The 20173-nt window shown below is 34.1% G+C and overlaps 1 protein-coding gene across 4 annotated transcripts in view; it reads right to left on the minus strand.

The window, feature by feature from the left end:
- LEPR (leptin receptor) overlaps nt 1-20173 on the minus strand; it is a gene marked incomplete at its 3' end in the record, with an annotated part of 187561 nt that overhangs the window by 37346 nt on the left and 130042 nt on the right. For all 4 annotated transcript variants that reach the window (XM_081305679.1, XM_081305678.1, XM_081305677.1 and 1 more), the window contains 2 exons: nt 4001-4209; nt 26-171 (listed from right to left, as the gene is read on the minus strand). In XM_081305679.1, the coding sequence (XP_081161805.1) occupies nt 26-171; nt 4001-4209 (355 nt within the window). The remainder of the gene's footprint in view (nt 1-25; nt 172-4000; nt 4210-20173) is intronic.

A 20173-nucleotide genomic window follows, 5' to 3' on the forward strand; every position in this document is an offset into this window, starting at 1 on the left:
ATATTATTTACTGAAATATACTTACTTCCCTTGTAACTGTTGTAGAATTTTCTGAATATTTCACTTGATATTGAAGTGGAAACGGTACTGATGTTGGGCTGTGCCAAGAAACCTCTAAATCTCCATCATCTGTGATTTCCATATGCACATCTAATGGTGGATCAGGCTTCACTTAAAAAAAAAGAGAGAGAATACTTTAAGTCAAGCAATTTTCATGATAACCACTATCTGAATAAAATGAAGTCAACATGAATTTTAAGCATATCCTGCCTTTTAACTACTTAAAAGCTAACTTCACTCAGGGCTAATTACAAACCAAAACAAAGTTATAATATTGGGCTTATTCTTTGTACCTTATCATAGCAATCCACATATCTTCATTTCCTTCCCCCTAAGTGGTAAAGACTATAAATTGGTAAATGAGATTATTTTGATAAATGTGATTTCCTGTATAAAAAGCCTGCTAAACTTTATTTAACTCAATATTTCTTAAACTTATTTGAAGTCTTTTCCCAATCCCCACCTTGCTTGTTTTAGTGAATATCAAGGGGGGAAAGCGCTTTACAGAATGCTATTTGAAAAATGGATAAATTATACAAAATTCGGCATATCTATTCATTCAAAATCACAATACAAACACACCTGTTAAAATAACCCACAGCATGAATATTACCACACAATAAATTTACCATCCACCCTGGTTGTCACCAGAAATAGAGATGAAGTTTCTAAGCTTAATAGAGTTTTATAAGGTATTTGTGAATTAAAATGTATGTGAGCATGTTTATGGATATGTACGTATTGATTTAAGAGTGTATGTGTGTGTCTATATATGTGTGTATGTTGTTTTAAACAATAAAGCCTTTATAATATTTGTAGAAATTAAATGTATTTCAATAAAGAATTGCTCAAATAAATTATTGTTCATACCATAAATCTATACAGCCAATCTTCTTGCAGAATATTGAAAATGTTTATTTATTGTTACTAAGTTTTAAAAGTCTGTCTTATACTTGGATTCTTGATTTGTTGAAGTTAATAAATAAAAAGTATATATACAAATATATATTAAAAACCAGAAGATGATCAAAATGGTAGAAAATAAATATGCATTTTCTTCTTTGCACACCTATATTTGCAAGATTTTGCAATTAATAGGAGTTACTCAGAACATAGAAATCATCATGCCACTGAAACATTAACTGGTTGGAATTTCATTCTCATAATTAAAGGGGCATAAGAGATATTTTCACATTCCACATTTTCGGGAATTTAGATGTAGTTTTCTTCTTCAGTCAAATTGATAAGATTTTATTTAATGGGTCATATTATAAATTGAAGTTACTTTAAAGCAGGGATAACAAAACATAATATCTGGTAAGCAATAGATGGATTTTACTGTGTTTCCATGACCTAAAACAAAGCAAAGTTAAATCATAAAATTATAACTACTATATATTTCTTATCAATATACTAATGTGCATCAGTAATAGAAGTACAAAAATAAATTTTCCCTGAATCCCCTATATGCCTAGTTTCAGATTTACTCACACCTAACTGCTTCTTCCTGAACAACAACTTACTGAATCTGCTCTTTACCAAATCCAATGGAAATTACCAATTTGCCTTCCTCTGCCTCCCAGCCATGTCCCACAATGTTGCTTACTCCCTTCTGCTTGAAATACATTTTTTCGAGGACAACACACTCTTTTATTCCTTCGTTCTTACAGATCACCCCTAAGTCCTTCTCTTCCTGAACTCTAAATGAGTGATATCATACAATCCTATATGCTAACAACTCCCAAGTATGTATCTCCCCAGAACTTTAAAATCACATATCCAATGGCCTACTCAATATCTCTTGGGTTTCTAACAGGGATCTCAAGCACAATGTGTCCCAAATAAAGCTCTGGATTTCTGCACACACATCTAAGCCTCAGTTACCCCTTGGTATCTGGTATTACTTTCCCTTGGATGCTCAGGTCCAAGTCTAAGGGTTATCCTTCATTCCACTCTATCTTTCACACCCTGTAACTCAATCCACTAGAGAGTCCAGTCAGCAGCATTTTCCAAATAAATCCATATCTCATCAGTTCTTTACTTCTCCACTGTTACAACCCTAAACAAATTGGCCTTCTCTGGGCTCCTCCTTCCACTCTTCCAACTATCCTTCATTTCCTTCCTTATCAGTTTCATTCTCTACAACGTAGAGTAAATTTCAAACACACAAACATACATCTGATCATATCAGTTCTCTAATTCAAAAGCTTCCCCTGTGATTGGAAAAAAATCCAAACTCTATAACCCTGGCCTCTGATATGCTTTCAACCGAGACAACTCTGAACTCACCTAATATTTCTGAATCTCATTCACTCTAAGACAAAAACCTTCTCTTTTGTTCCTCAAATTGCCAAATTCATTCCATCTCAGGGACTCTGTAGATGTGTTGTTCCTGCTTGGAGTACCTTCTTCCCTGAATTTTTATACAGTTGTGTTTTCTTCATCAGTTTAAGTACTATGCTCTAAAAGAAGTTTTCTTTGACCTCCATAGCAGAAATGATTTCATCTAACCCTGACACTCCATTATACCTCTTGTTTTATTTCTTTCAAAGTACTTAGAATTTAAGATGTCATTATATACGTCCAAATATAAGAAAAAAAATTTTTCCTAAATTATCTCCACATAAAGACAAAATTAAGAAAGTTTTCAAGTTCTTGTTAATTTATCATAGGAGTTTACTACTTTAAAAAATTAAAATTAATTAAAAGCAATGCTAGCTTAAATACTTGTAAAAATCACCATGTGGAAATTAGTGTTAAAGATAAAAGAAGATAATACTTAACAATGTTTTTTTAATTTTTTTCACTGGTGTAACTTCACAATTGAATTGCTTGGATAGCACTATAAATATATTGGAAAGATCACAAATATATCCCTAGAGAACAAATTATTTGAAAATCCTAATGTTAAAAAAATATATCATGCACAGATTCAAAAAGTGGTATATCATAAGAGACTTAAAAAAGAAGTAAAATTGTAGATGAATGGAAAATATTGACAAATAATCAGAAAAGTGACACCAGTTCTGTTGAAATCAATGGTGAAAAGACGGATATACAGTTGCATATAATTATTTCAGGAAATATAAACGGAAACTAGCAACACTGCTGAAATATATATAATATATAAGATAGCTTAACTTGTATATACAAAACTGAATTAACAAATACTTTTAGCTACCATTTGTGTCTACTATTCATGTTTGTAATTATATATTTAAATTGACCAAAAGAGGTTTGGGGATCTTTGCACTAAGAAAAAAGGGCACCATCTATTATTTGAGGTTTTCTTATAATCAGCCTTGTGCGATAAATTGCTCACTTGTTTGTTCACCTTTTTATCATTTGTTACCTGTTCTATGAGACAGGAATTACCATTTGCCCTGTTCTATGAGACAGGAATTTTCTCTTGTTCTCAACTGTTTCTCCAGCCCATGACAAACATGATTTCTAATAAATATTCATTGAAGAAGTAAACTCAGAAATATACTTGTAATAATTTTCAGAATTAGTTATCTGAGATATGAAAAAGTGATAATCAAATAATACATATCCATTAGATCTAGGATTTAAAGAAATCAAAGTGCTTTTTTAAAAGAATTTAAATGAAAATACTATTATCTCAGTCTAGAAGATGATCATAATATATCCTACTATTACATTTACCATAACTTACAGTGTTGGTCAAAAAGATATAAGCCAGTGAAAAATCTTTTTAAAATTTTTATTTTTTAGTTGTAGTTGGACACAATACCCTTATTTTATTTATTTATTTTTATGTGGTACTGAGGCTTAAACCCAGCACTTCACACGCACTAGGCAAGCACTCTACCAACCGCTGAGCCACAACTCCAGCCCCAGTGAAAAATCTTTTAAGCAATCTGTAACCTTACTGTATAATTGATGTTGAGGTTTGTTATCATTTTAATGCAGGACTTACCAACATTTATGGGCTGAACTGACATTAGGGGTGACTGAAAAGTTACTCCACCAGATGCGATTTTCAAATACATAAGAAGAGTGTAGTTGAGTTTGGCTGTTGGTATAGGCACATGACATTCACAACATTCTTGAGCACTGCAGTTGCACTGGACAATCTGAAAACTGCCTCTCTGGGTGGCCAGTGGCAAATCTTCTGTCACTTCAGGCCTATAGTAAAATATAAGGGCTAAAAATTAACATGGATGTGAAAGAACTGGATAGTTTTTAAAAGGAGGACATCAAATCCATTGAGGTAAGCTATTACTGATGCCAAGTTCAGAGTTTCTGAATTTAAAAAAATACATTATATCAGAAAAACAAAGATAAGGATTACAGCTGATTGTCAGAAGTAACATAAATAAGAAAATAGTGCAGCAACAGTGAAGTACCAAAAGGAAAGAAAAGCTGCAATCCTAAAATCCTAAACCCAGCAAAAATATTTTTCAAAATAAATATTAAGTGAAAGGCTTCCTTTAGATATCCCAAAGCTTAAAGAATCCATAATCACCAGATATGCATGAGGGAAAAAGTATTAAAGTCAGTCCCCTGGCAAAAAGAAAATGATCGAGATGGTAATCTGATTTCACATGAAGAAATAAAATTTCACTAAAAGAATAATTATATATTAGATGTTCAAAGTAAAAATAACAGCCATGGAGTGTGGGGTTTATACACAGGCAGAAGTGAAGTATATGAAATTAATACCAAGTGAGGAAGAGGAGAAATATAAGTATAAATTGTGATGTTTTTATACTATGTATAAAGTGGCATGCTATATCTAGTAATATATCACTTAGACTACAATAAGCTAAGACATATTTTATAAATCCTAAGATAACAAATCAAGAAGCTAAAGCTAAGAAGAAACAAAGGAGATAAAGTAGAATCATAAAATAACATCAATCCAAAAGATGGAGTAAAAAGGGGGAAAGGAACAAAGAATAAATGATATATGAAAAGACGTAAGTCTAACATCTCCATAATCACACTAAATATAAATGGAATAGAACTCATAAATGAATATCCCACTTAAAGGTAATGATTATCAAACTGGATGAAAGAGTGAGGCCAACAAGAAATCAAATTGAATTACAAAACACAAATAAGCAACAGGAAACAGGTGAAAAAGCTATACTATTATAAGATTAGTCAAAAGCAAGTTGGAATGGCCTCATCAATGTAAGATAAAGCAGCTAAAGCAATGAATATCAGCATGGTCAAGAAGGTCATTTCATAAGGACATAGGGGTCAATTACCAAACGAAGCTAACAATCCAAAACATTGATGTACTTTAATAACAGAGTTTTAACACACATGAAGCAAAAGGTTAGTAGAACCACAGGGAAAAAAAGACTATCAGACAATTACTGACAGAATTTCAACCCTTCTCTCAAGTAGACAGAAGTCATTAAAGATAAAGACTTGAGCAACACTATCAATCAACTTGACGCAGGAGACATTTCAAGAACAGGTACACATACTTTTCAAGAGCATACCTAATATTTACCAAGGGAGACCACATTCTAGAACATAAAACAAGTCCCAATAAATTTTTAAAAGATTCAAAAGTCACATTAAAATAGAATTAGTAACAGAATTCAATAACAAAAATATTTGGAAAGGTCTTAAATATTTGAAAACAAACTACAAAATAACTCATAGATCAAAGAAGAAATTTTCATTTAAATAATTAAAAATGGAACACACAAGATATTAAAAAAAAACTATGGTGTGTTGCTTAGAATAATAATTCCAGGGAAATTTTTAACACTAAAAATGTGAACTATTATGTATAACTACAATACACCTATAAATGATATGCAAAAATGTGGATTCAATGCTTAAATTTAAAAAAACGAAGGTCTCAATGAAATGATTACTTTAGTTTCTACCTTACTTAATCTTGAGATAGAATATAATGAAACAGAAAACAAACAAAAAATAAACAAAGATCAAGAAACCTAAAAGCTGATTAAGAAGATCAGTAAAACTGATAAACCTTTAGCCAGATGAAGAGGAAAAACACTAGAAGACACAAACTAACACTATGAAAAATGAGAGAGATCGAATCACTACATGGACCACCGGTATTAATAATAAAGGAATATTTTGAGCAATTTTATGTCACTGAATTCATATTTGAAAACTGATGGAATTGAAATTGTTTTAAAATACCATTTGCAATACATCAAAAATAGAAATACTTAGGGAATATATTTGCTAAATGATGCTTAGGATCTATGCACTGAAAATTACAAAATATTTCGATAGAAATTATTACAACTAAAATGAGAGATACCGTGCTCACAGATTGAAGACCTAATAATGGTAAAATGTCAACATTACTGAAATTCATCTATAGATTCAATGCAATGCAAATCCAAATCCCAGCAGACTTTTTATATAAATTGACAATATGATTTTGAAATGCATATGGAAATACAAAGGATCTAGAATAGCCAAAAAAACTTTGAAATGGAATAATATATTTGAGGAATAATACCACCTTATTTAAGACATATCATAAAACTATAATAATAAGGCCCATGAGGTATTTGTGTAAAAATGGAAAAGAGATGAATAAAACAGAATAGAATCCAGAAACAGACAAATACATATATGGACAATAGATATTTTTACAAAGTTAGAAAAAGTACCTCTATGGAGAGTGGATAATCTTTGTAATAAATTGTCCCAAGATAAAGGGATATCTATATTCAAAAAAGGTGGAGGAGGAAGAGAAATAACTTTGATCAATACCTCACATCAGATACAAAAATTAATTTCAAATTAATCATGAACCTAAATGAAAAATCTAAAGCTATGAAACTTCTAGATAAAAATATCAAAAAAAATTTGTGGCATTGAATTAATTAAAAATTTCTTATATATAATACCAAAATCATAATCCTAAAGGATTGAATTAATAAAGAGGCTGTATCAAAATTCAAACCTGTTCTTTGAAAGGTACTATGAATGGCACTAAGACAAGCCATAGATAAAGAAAATGTATTTGCTAATCATTTATCTAATTAAAGGTCTGTATCCATAAGATATGAATAATATTCAAAACTTGACAACAATAAAGCAAACAACCCAGTTAAGAAACAGGCAAAGATCTCAATTAGTCACTTTACCATAGAAATTATAGGAATGACAAGTCATTAGTCATTTAAAAAATATAAGCTAAACTCACAATGAGATATCACTATCCACACATTAGAATGACTAAAAGTAAAAAAGATTAACCATGCCAAGTATTGCCAAGGATATGGAGAAATTGGAACTCTAAAGCGCTGCAGGTGGGAAAGTAAAATTGATCCAACTTTTGAAAACAGTTTGGCAGTTTCTTAAATTGTTAAACATACACATGACACATGAATGTACCATTCCACTCTCAAATATTCCTGTCAAGAAAACTGAAAGTACATATCAATTCAGAGATGTATAGCAGCTTTATTTGTAATACCCCAAAACAGTAAACAATTCAAATGTTTGTAAAAAAGGAAACAGATAAAAAAGAACTTGTGCTGTAAATCCATAAAATGGAAAGATACTCAGCAATAAAATATTGATATATACTTTAAGGAATTTCAGAATAATCACATCATGCAAAAGTACATAATTGCATTTATATAAAATTCTAAAAAACATAATGTAGCAGTGACAGATATCACAACAGCCATTCCCTAGTGGTGGCGATAGTGGAAAGGGGAAGGATAGGAGTAAGAGGGTGGGATTACAAAGAGGCAAAAAGAAATATATTCATTTTCTTTATTAAAGTGATGGTTTATGAGTGATTTAATCTATCAAAACTTATTAAATGTAATCTTTATGTATTATTTATAAATATCAATAATATACCAGTAAAGCCACTTACAAAAATGGAAAGAAAGAAAATTCAGGAAAATCTTTGTAAGCAATATTTTACCATTATAAATATTCAAATTAGTAGGTTAGCCTTAAAAAACTGTAATTAGTTGAGTAAGATTACCTAATTGAGAGGATAATGAATAACAGCATGCAACAGACAGAAGTTATTCTTTCTCATTTATTAGATTTTTTTTTAATATGACTTGTCCCTTAGGGAGTTTAGGCCTTGGTGTAAATGAGATGATTTAAGAGTGGGAGTATTCATGGGAGTAACAGTGCCTCATATTCCCCATTTCACCTGAGTGACCCCATTCTGTCCTTAAATAGCTACTGCCTTATATTCAAACCACTCTGCTTTTTAAAGAGCTCATAGATAGAGAGAGTATTGATATTTAGGGATGATCACTGCCTTCAGAAACATTGGAAGGAAAGAACTGTTAATGATAAATGTAAAAATTAAAAATTCAGCTGGAAAAGAGTTGCTTTAGAAACAGTTTTAACTAACAGAGATGAGCATTCAAATGTAAATAAAGCATGAAGAAACGAACCCTAGTCTTACACACATCCCACTAGTACGGTTTTCAATGATAACAGATTTTCAAGTTTTCTGAGATGAAAATTATTAATAATCTATTACTTAAAAATCAATTAGGAAACAATATTTACAGAGCTTTGATGTGCAAGGAAGTCTACTGGTTACAGTAGAAGGGATATAGACTAAATTAGAAAGCACACTAAATTAACACTGAGATCTAAAATCAAGTACTTCTGTTTGCTTATTGATCACAGACAAGTACCTTAACATTTTCTTAATCAGTATAAAAAAGAAAAATGCACCATCTAACTTTACAAGGTAGTTGTAACAATCAGAAAATAACTACTTAAGTATTTAAAAATTTTTTAAATATTTATTTTTTAGTTGTAGTTGGACACAATACCTTTATTTTATTTATTTAATTTTATGTTGGAGCTGAAGATCAAACCCAGGGCCTTACACATGTTAGGCTAGCGCTCTACCACTGAGCCACAACCCCAGCCCCTTAAAATTTTTTAATTGCTACACACCCATAAAATATTGTTTTGAATCAGCATGACTTAGTGCTTTCAATTTTATTTGCACTTTTAAATAAAACCAGTTAACACAATTTTTAAAAATGAAGCCATATCTTCTACATGTTTTTCAAATATTACAAGTTTTAACAAAAAGGTATAAATAACTTGAATAAATTGTGGTATTTTAAGTCAGAAACATGTCTACAAGGTATATTCTTCTTTGACAAAAAAACTCCCCTATATATTTATTTATTCATGCATTATAATTATGCATAATTATGGAGTTCACTCTGACATATTCAAAAATACATATAACATAATTTGCTCCATTTCAATCCCTAGTAGTATCCCCCTGCTTCCTTCCTCTTCTCCTTCCTCCTGATCCTCTTCCTTTATGCTACTGATCTTCCTTCTTTTATTTTTTTAACTGGTACATTATAGACATGGAATTGTGAAATTCATCATGATATATTCATACATGCACATAGCACAGTTTGGTCAAGTTCTTCCCCTTTCCCATCACTCCTCCTTCTCCCTCAATCCCCTTTCTCTCCCTCTACTGATGCCCTTCTATTTTCATGAGAACCCCTTTCTAAAAGACTCCTTATTTCTCTCTAACTTCCACATATGAGAGAAAACATTCGACCCTTGACTTTCTGTATCTGGCTTATTTCACTTGGGATGGCGTTCTCCAGTTCCACCCATTTACCAGCAAATGACATACCTGTTTCTTTCCTTCTCCATTCATCTATTAAGGAATACCTAGGCTGATTCCTTAACTTGGCTATTGTGAATTGTGCTGTATAAACATTGAAATGACTATGTCATACAGATCTACTGACTTTAGATCTTTTGGATATATACAGAGGAGTGGAATGGCTCAGCCTTATGGTGGTTCCATTCCTAGTCTTTTCAGAAATCTCCCTACTGCTTTCCAAAGTGATTGTACTAATTTACAGTCCCACCAACAGTACATCAGTGTACAACATCCTCATCAGCAGTTAGTATTTGTATTCTTGATGACTGCCATTCTAACTGGAGAACTACTAGATGTTAAGACAAAACCAGAACTGAACACAAAATAAGACACATATTTTCCACTAATATTTTTAAGGATTAGAAAATTCTAGTCATATTTTTTCCTTTTATAAGACAAAAAGTTAGAATCATATCATCTTACTTAAATGGTTTCCCCAATGTCATCCTTTTCTAAATACAGTGGATTTTTATAAAAAAAAAATAGCTATCAGATTACTCTATACTTTCTCCAACACTATTATGTTTTCTATTTATTTATTTCTCATTTTGGCAGTGATTGATTGATTGATTTATATGCAGTGCTGAGGATCGAACCCAATGTCTCGAACATGTTAGGCAAGCAATCTATCATTGAGCTAGGATAGCAATTATAATATATGCAAAAATCATGCATGACAGTATATACCCTTAATAGTGACTATATGTAGTATCCATACTATAAGTACATTCATTACAGCAATTCATAATTTGTTTTTTAAAAAAGCATCAGCTTTGGGGCTGGGGAATGTGGCTTAAGCGGTATCGCGCTCGCCTGGCATGGTGCGGCCCGGGTTCGATCCTCAGTACCACATACAAATAAAGATGTTGTGTCCGCCGAAAAAAAACTAAACAATAAATATTTTAAAAAATTCTCTCTCTCTCTCTCTCTCTCTCTCTCTCTCTCTCTCTCTCTCTCTCTTAAAAAAAAAAGCATCAGCTCCTTTCAGAAATTTCCCAAATCACTGCAACAGAAAACTTCATTATTAAATCATAAGAATTCAATCTAAATTAATTTCTATATGTTCTAAGGTAGGGGCCAGCAAATTATAGCCCACAAGCCAAATCCATCCTTCTGCCTGTTTTTGTTTTTGTTTTTGTTTTTGTACAGCCTTAAGAATGGTTTCCTACATTTTCAAAAAGTTAAAAAAGAAAAAAAAAGGATCTGTTGTGATATGTGGAAATGACATGAAGCTCAAGTTTCAGCATCCATAAATGTAGTCAAGCTAATTCATTTACAGAGTTAACAATGGCTGTGTGTATACAAGGACAGAGTTAAATACTTGTAACAGACATTATGGTATGTAAAGTCAAAAATACTTACTATCTGTTCCTTTAAGAAAAAAATTTAGCCAGTTGAGGTGGCTCACTCCTGTAATCCATCAGCTTGGGAGGCTGAGGCAGGACGATTGTGAGTTCAAAGGCAGCCTCAGCAAAAGCAAGACACTAAGAAACTCAGTGAGACCGTGTCTCTAGATGAAACACAAAATAGGATTGGGGATGTGGCTCAGTGGCCAAGTGCCCCTGAGTTCAAATCCCTGGTACCCAATTAAAAACAATTTATTTTTTGCTCACCCCATATTTAGTCCCAAAACATTTTTTACTCCCTCCAAAGGAATTCTTGATGAACAAAGGACACAAAAATAGAGAAATTTGTTCAATATACTGATAATTTCATTATTACAATTGACATGAAACACTTCTAGGAACATTATTTAACCCAAGTTTTCAAATTACCTTGTCAGATTGAAGTAGGCCCCAAAAGACCCACCATAATTAAGCTTCTTGTCAGCAAGATTTTATAGGGTCAACAGGATTTCTGCAGAGAGCTCAATGTGTTTGAAGCTTCCTCTTTCTTGTAAATGCCAGGTTTGCAAACAAAAGGTAAGATAGACTCTCAAGAGAGCTTGCTATAAAAAAGTTACTGTTTTCCTTGGTAAAAACTTGTGGAACCTGTCTGACCTAAAACATATAACAAAGAGTAACTTCTGTAGCTACCCACTGTCAAGTAACTACCCCACTGAGTATAAATCTGAAAGAAGTTCTAGACCCAGGGTCCAGAGATTTTTAGGTACTAACCCCTCTGAACTGCTGCAGCCAATAAACCTGCTTCCTGAAAATTCCTCGGGTGTCCAGCCTTATGGATCCTACAGTAAGGTAACTGTGTCTGCTTTATAGGTTAGGAAACAGGCCCATAGAGAGCACAGAACTGGAACTCAACTAAAGTCTTATGCCCCACATTTGGTGTCATTTCGTTACACTCACTACGTGCCTTATGACTGCAAGGCAAATCTCACTGACTGCTATTTTTATTTAGGGTCTATAAGACATTAGTTCTACAGCTAAAGAATAACTGTAATCTGAATTACGTTAATGTTTCTATAAGTCAGAATATTACAGAATTATATGCTCACATTACTTGTTCTGTGAGGAAAAACACTACATATTTCTCATATACATGAGAGTTCTTCCAAGTCTGTGTAAGAAGACCTGGAACCAGCCTCGTTACATGCCCAAGTCAACAAAAGAATTAAGAACATTTACTTTCCAAATGACTTTTAAGTCTTCATGGATATTAAACAAAAATCTAAAATTTTTGGTGATTTTTAAACATATAAGAATAAAAGAATCATCCATTTTATAAAATAGAGATATACCTGAATTAAAAGAACTAAATCTTAAGAATTTTTGAAAGTTTTGTATGCAACAAAGTCTTTTATGCCTTGCCAACACACACACACACACACACACACACACACACACATAAGTGCCACTATTTGTTTCACCCCTTGACATATATGAATAAACTTTAATTGAAAGTGAAAATGGTATAAAAACATTTGTCAAATGAATGTTAAATTTGGCTTCTCAGGGCTGGGGTTGTGGCTCAGCAGTAGAGCGCTCGCCTAGCGCGGTCAGGACCCGGGTTCAATCCTCAGCACCACATAAAAATAAAGGCATTGTGTTGTGTCCATCTACACCTAAAAAATAAATATTTTAAAAAAATGGCTTCTCTGCAAATTTTCCTTTTGAGAAATTTTTCTACTCAGAAGTTACAGACATAAGAGTTTAGGTAGCCATACACAGTTATAGAAAGTACCATCTGTCCTCTGACCCTTGATCCAATTTTTTTTCTTTCCCCCAAATTTCTCTATGAATATGCTAAAACTTCCCCAAATAGTAATCTACACTAGGTTATGACAGAAATAACAGCAAAGGTGTGCCACCCACGTTATTGATTGTTATATAAACTGATAGCAAAACATAATAGACAAAAAACAGTGAAGAGAGATTAGAATACTTAGTATTAGCTTCATAAATCATTTAATCAAGTCACTTATTTTTAATCTCACACTGGAAAATCTATCAAAATGTTAACCAATTTACCTTGCTTATCCCAAGGAATTTACAGACCAAGTTAGTGTCTCAAACTAATCTCATCATCAAAATCACTTGAAGCTCTTGTTAAACTCAATTCCTAGACCTTTCTTGAGGAATTCAGTAAGTTTGGGACTAAGGATTCTGTTTTTCATAAATGCGAACAATCAAGCTCCACCTCAGACCTACTGAATTGGGCAAAGGTGAGGACTAACCAGATATGTTCTTTTTCAAGGACATAACCTTATGAAGTATTTTGTAAAACACAAGATGCTCCTCTAACTAAGATACAACTGAGCAAACAGAAAATCAACAAGGATGAGAGGAGGAGAATTAAAAAAAAAAAAAGAGGAATGCAAACAGAAACAAATGAACCCATCAATCTGTCAAGTTAATAACATAACCACACAGAAGGGAGGGGGAAGACCCATCCTGATTAACTTTGGAACAAAATATTTTGATCATGTAACCTTTAGCCTTAGCAAAGATAAAATGAGTGTAAACAATATCGTACTCTGTTTGGTATGTTTTTTTTTCACAGTGGTATGGGTTAGACATTCCGCAACTACCTAGTGTACTCTAGGGCTAAGCAAATAAGTAATACACAACTGTGTACTGTGGAAAAGGGAAGCCAGGTTTCTCACTGCCATAGAAGGAGTTAAGAGACAGAGATAGAGAGAGGGGAAAAAAAGAAATGGGCCCTGTGGTTCTAAACTTGTGTTGTATATTGTACATGCACATACATATGAGTAGCTTTATGTCCTTTATGAAAGGGCTAGAAACAATGTCAACTCACTAACAATGAGCACCAGCCTCCAGATACTAGTTTGAAGATACCTTTTCCTATAAAAATATAGGTTTCCTGGAGAAATGGCTGGTTCTTCTGCTATATCAGGAAAAATATAAGATCAACCTGGAATGTTCTATAATGATAGAAAATAGGAAAGTTCTCAAAAAAATAAATAAATAAAGGGACACAAAATGAAAGAACACAAAAATCAGCTTAAATAGGCTTCCACAGGCCAAATATGAGTCAATCTGAGTAAATAATGACAGTAAAAGATTATCGTCCATAAAATAAAAATCCATACTATTTATTTTTAGGTTTTGTTTGTTTATTTAGGTTTTTGTCTATTTGTTTTTAGTTAGTGTCTTACGGATACACATGATGGTGTGATTCACTGTGGTATATTCATATATATACAGAGAAAAGTTAGGTCAGACTCATTTCACTGTACTTCCTTTATCCCATCCCTTTTCCTTTTCCCTCAATCCCCTTCATCTAGTCTACTGACCTTTCTTCTATTTTGATGGAACCCATCCTTCCTTCCCTTCCCCTTACCCCATTATTTTGAGCTAGCCTCCACATATCAGAGAAAACATTCAACCTTTGACTTAATGAGTCTGGTGACTAAATTCATTTAGCATGATCATCTCCAGTTCCATCATTTACCGGCAAATGCCATAATTTCACTCTCATTTATTACTGAGTAATACTCCATTGTGTATAAGGCCAATATTATACTGAAGAGAGAAAAATGGAAAGCATTTCCTCTAAAAACAAGAACAAGACAAGGATGCCCATTCTTACCTCTTCTATTCAATAGAGTCCTCGAAACTCTAGCCAGAAAATCAGGCAAGAAAAGAAAATTAAAGGGATATGAAAAGGGAAAGAAGAGGGCAATTTATCTGTTTACTGATGACATGATTCTATATTTAGAGGACCCAAAAACTCCAACAGAAGACTTCTACAGCTGACAAACAAATTTGGTAAAGTAGCAGGATATAAGATCAACATTCATAAATCAATCACTTTCCTATACTCCAATAATGAATCTGCTGAAAAGAAATTAGGAAAACTATTCCATTCACAATAACCTCAAAAAAACAAAACAAAACAAAACAAAATTAGTGCTCACTTTGGTAGCACATGTACTAAAATTGGAATGATACAGAGAAGATTAGCATGGCCCCTGCACAAGGATGACATGCAAAATTCATGAAGGATTCCAACTTTTAAAAGAAAACAAAATAAAAAATAAAATACTTGGGAATTAATGTAACAAAGGATGTGAAGGAGCTCTTTAATGAAAACTATAGAATACTGAAAAAAAACCAGAAAGATACCTCCCATGTTCATGAACAGGTAGAATTAATACTATCAAAATGGACATACTACCATGTTACACAGATTCAATGCAATCCCCATCAAAATACCAATGGCATTCTTCATTGAACTGGAAAAGGCAGTTCTAAAATTCATTTGGATAAAATAAAAGACCCAGAATAGCCAAAGCAATTATAAGCCACAAAGTTTTCACACAATTTATTATACAGATAATTCGTGCATATATTGGAACAAGGAGATGGGATACTAAATACTTAAAATATAGGAGTGGCTTTGGAACCAGACAACACCCAGAGACAAGAAGAATCTGAGGAAACATAGAAACAAAAGTGTAAGGTGCCTTGAACAGGCTGTTAGTAGGAATCTAGACTTCAAGTGGAACTTCTGGGGAATGATATTGGCCAAATTATATTGTTATATTGTGTGCATATTCAAATATATAGCAATGTGTCCCACCATTATGTACAACTATAATGCACTAATTAAAAGGTGGAAGAAAAGAAAAGGCAAATTTTTTTTTAAATGGATCTAGACTTTAAGGATACTGCCAGTGAGGGCAAAAAGGATATGAGAAACATGTTATAGAAACTGGAAGAAAGGAGATCTTTCTTGAATAGTGGCAGAACTTAGTGATACCACCTCCATCATGTTTATGTGGAAAGCACAGAATACAACTCCTGATGGGGCTTTATAGGAGTTTCCAAGCAAGCAGACCTCAGAGTCTCTTCTTGCTGAAGTTTGAAGTGCAGAGTCTTTCCCAATGGCACGTGGCCTAAAAGTAAGAAACTGCTTCTGAGCAAAGATTAAAAAGAAAAGGGCTTATCTCTAGGAGATAATCCCCAAAACCAAGTGGAGTAAATTTCACAGGAGGTCCATGTAGTTCTATAAGAGAATTAAATTAGTAAAAATGCCCTTAACATAAAGACTTAGAGACTATACAAAATGGAAAAAAAGCCACAGGGTTCCCCTAAAATTGCACTGACAACAGGTAGGCTGAGAAACTGCTCAGGGACAGATATGTACTACCTTCCAAATGGGTGGCTCAGGCAAGAAATAAGTACCCAGAGGGTCAAGCCAAGAACCATGGGGAATTATCCCTGGAGTTAGGTAACAGAGGGAATGACTAACATGAGGGGTTAGGGGAGAGCAGTCTAAGAGTGGGGCTCTCAAAACTGAGATTAGAGAAAAAGCAAGATCACCAGTAATGACAAAGTCCAGAGAATGAGTGAACGAGGTGAGGCAAAAATATAATACCAAAAGCATTCAAGGAACTGGGAGATCAATCACCTGGCTGCTGAAATCACTAAGAAAGCTGACAGTAACCGTGATGAGACAAAGCAAACTAGATATTAGTAATTACAAAAGTCCAAAATCATGAGCATGACCCTCAGGGGTCCTCGAGATCTGCCCTGACTTATTCCTTTGCCTTGACCTCTCTTCATTCCCAGCCCAAGCATATTCAACATTTCCAGTCCTCAAGCATGCCATATGTGACTCTGGGACTTTGAGAATGCTCTCCTCTCTCTGGCTCATTCTCCTCTGCTCACCCTGAAGTGGGCTGGATGTTCATGGGTATATTTCTACAAGTCCCTAAAATTATTACATCACAGTATTTTTAAACTTGGCTCTTATGTCTTGTTTTTAGAACCCTGTTAACTCCATGAGAGCCAGGGTGGATCCTATAGTGTTGAACAGTGTTACCCACACTCAGCTCAGTGTCTGGTAGACACAGCAGAGACCTTATGAAGGAAAAAGATGATTTCCTTCCTAGGTCTCAGATAAAACGTTTGAAGCAGTTTTCAAAATATCCCATTTCTAAGGTGCCTCTCCAGATTCTCTGACAAACATTAATATCTGAGCTCAAATAATGCTTTCCCTTAGCAGACAAATATATGGGGTTTAAAATCCCTTAGGTTTGTAGTTTCTTAAAACAATATTTTTTTTACACATAGAAGCCTTAAAAAGACTTCTCTCATGAATTCCCTGATGTCCACAAAAGGAGAGATTAAACCACCATGATGGATTTTCCCTTCTATAGAGATCTCATTTGTTATACTGACCAATTCTTCATTTTCATCTGAGGAGGTTTACTTAAATTATTTGGAGCTATAGTGCCTAAAGAAGCACATAGAAACAAGTCAAGGCAGAAGTAGAAGGTGATCATTGATACAATGGACATACATACTAACCAAATCACAGAGAGCTATAATTTGGCACAAAAAATTGAGAGACTGTTTCTCCAATTACCAGAAATATAAATGATTATAATAATTTTAGAAAACTGATTCTCAAATAAAACACCAGGCAAAAAAAAAAATCTTGGATTTGTCAAATAAGTAAGTTTTAAAAACTCATTAAGTTATCACAATTTTCTCATTTTTCTGGGTTCTGTCATTTACATAAATGTTTAGTTGACTTGATTAAAGTCAAAATTATCAGGTATAGCTAAGTTACTACTCAAACTTTTAATTCTCTGCAATATATACATTTATATATAAATCCTCACACATGTTCACGTAACTTTAAAACTGAATACCACTGCCCTAAGCCTGCCGGTAAGATTTTAAATTCTCTAGCTTAGGCACCAGTATTTGGTCACCATCCAAAGCATTAGACTCATTGTAGGAATGTACCATTTTGCAAAAGAATGCTTTTCTCTGAACTCAAACTTATTTGCTCAATAAAGCAGGAAAATTTCTGCCCAAATCTAAAATGTCTTCATCTACCATAGTGCTTGCTTTCTTCTCTCAATACTTAACTAGCTGAAATGAACCTGTTACAGTTTAGATCTTAAATGTTTCTCAAAGGCCATGTGTCTAAGGCTTGGTTACCAGCCTGTGGCACTGTTGGGAGGTGGTGGCCCCTTTTTCTAAAGGGGCCTTATGGAAGGAAGTTACATCACTGGGGGCATGCCTTCAAAGGGGGTATTGGGACGCTGACCCCTTCCCCTCCCTCCTTCTCCATCTTTCTTTTCCCAGCTGCCATGAGATGAACAGCTTTGCTCCCCCATGAACCCCCATCATGATGCTCTGCCTCACCACAGGCCAAAGGCAACAAAGCCAAGCAACCAGGAACTAAAATTCAGAAACTGTCAACCAAAATAAATGTTTCCTCCTTACCAATTTATTATCTCAGGTATTCTATTACAGAGATGGACAGCTAACCAAAACAGCCTCCTTCATTTTAAGACCAATCACATTTGTGGTCTTTCTCTGGTTGTTGCTTTTCAATTATTCACTCTCTATAAATGTCTTCAGTGGGTCTCCTTCTACCATATCTTTCAATTTTCTTTCCCCACTGGGTCATTTTCTACAGGCTAGAAACAAGCTCATGCTTTCCTATCCTTTAACTATTGCTATGATTTCAAAGTCCCTCCAAAACTCATATTGAAATTCATTGCCACTGTGATGCTATTGAGATGTGGGTCTTTTAAGAGGTAATTAGGTCATGAATGAATTAAGGCCATTATCATAGGAATGGCTTTGTTATAGAATTGAGCCTGCACACTCTTCTGCCTCTTACCCTCTCATTATGTGATCTGCTTCTACTACTTGCAGCCCCTTGATTTTGGATTTCCCACCTTCCCAACTGAGAGAAAGAAGTTTCCTTTACTAATTGCACAGTCTGTGGTATTCTGCTGCAGCAGTAGGAAATGGACTAAGACAGCTATTCACCATGGATATCTATAGTATGCTTCGGTATGCATGTGTTTATAATATATTATATTCACTAATTTTTTCTCAATCTCCTCCTTGTAATTTTATATAAGAATTCTTGATAGTGTTAACTTTAAAATTTAGCTTCTAGAATATTCATTCAGGTAGGATTATGCCTGAGTATGAGAAGCAATTAATATTGCCCAGAAATGGCGCGCCTATAATTCTAATAACTCGGGAGGCTGAGGCAGGAGGAGATATAGCTCAAGGACAGAGTACCCCTGGTTCAATTCCCAGTACCACCAAAAAAAAAAAAAAAAAAAAAAAAAGAAGGAAGGAAAAGGAAAATGTATACAATGACGACTGGGGCAAACCATTATCTCACTTGAGAGAGAGGATAAGAATGCCTCTTTTTGTTTAAAGTGTAGATGCATCTTACTAAGTGAAAGCATGAAGTATAGGAAAGTTGTAGAAAAACTCAAAAATATACAGACTGGAGAGTGTGGGCTAAGAAGCCAAAGGGGTGGACTGTACTGGCAATGGGGTGCTGCCTCTCAGCTTCAAAGCCACCTTGTTTTGCCAGGCTGGGGGTAGAACTCTGCAAACCACAATATTCTACCACTTAGATTTTTATTAAAATTTTTTAAAAAAAAAAAACTACCTATAGGGGTGCTAGTGGAAGAGTAGAAGGCTAGTGGAGGAACAAAGAACCTGGTCCTTCCTGTTTTGCTTCCCATTATTGAAAAGTATCGCCCAGCAAAGGTTTCCCACCTAGGCAGCAGCAAGTGGTTCCTGTAACCAGTGTTTTTCCACATTCTCAGAACATGCCATAGTATGCCCCCTCAGAGACACCTCCTCCACAGACATCCCACATCACCTCCTTGAGTATATAAGTTCCAGCTCTCAAAGCCCCTCTCATCAAGAGCCTGAGGAATTGATTAGATTAAGGCTCTCATAGCCCAATCATTAAACCTCTAAACCAAACTGGGCACAGTGGTGCATACCTGTAATCCCAGCAGCTCGGAAAGCTGAGGCAAGAGGATAGTGAGTTCAAAGCCAGCCTCAGTCAAAAAGCAAGGCACTAAGCAATTCAGTGAGTGAGACCCTGTCTCTAAATAAAATACAAAATAGGGCTGGGGATATGGCTCAGTAACCGAGTGCCCCTGAGTTCAATCCCTGGTACCTAAACACAACAAAACAAAACCTCTATTATAGTATCCATTACTTCTACATTGTCAAGTCCATTGAT

The sequence above is a fragment of the Spermophilus citellus genome, assembly GCF_964194105.1.
Source record: "Spermophilus citellus genome assembly, chromosome: 9".
NCBI classification, from domain to species: domain Eukaryota; kingdom Metazoa; phylum Chordata; class Mammalia; order Rodentia; family Sciuridae; genus Spermophilus; species Spermophilus citellus.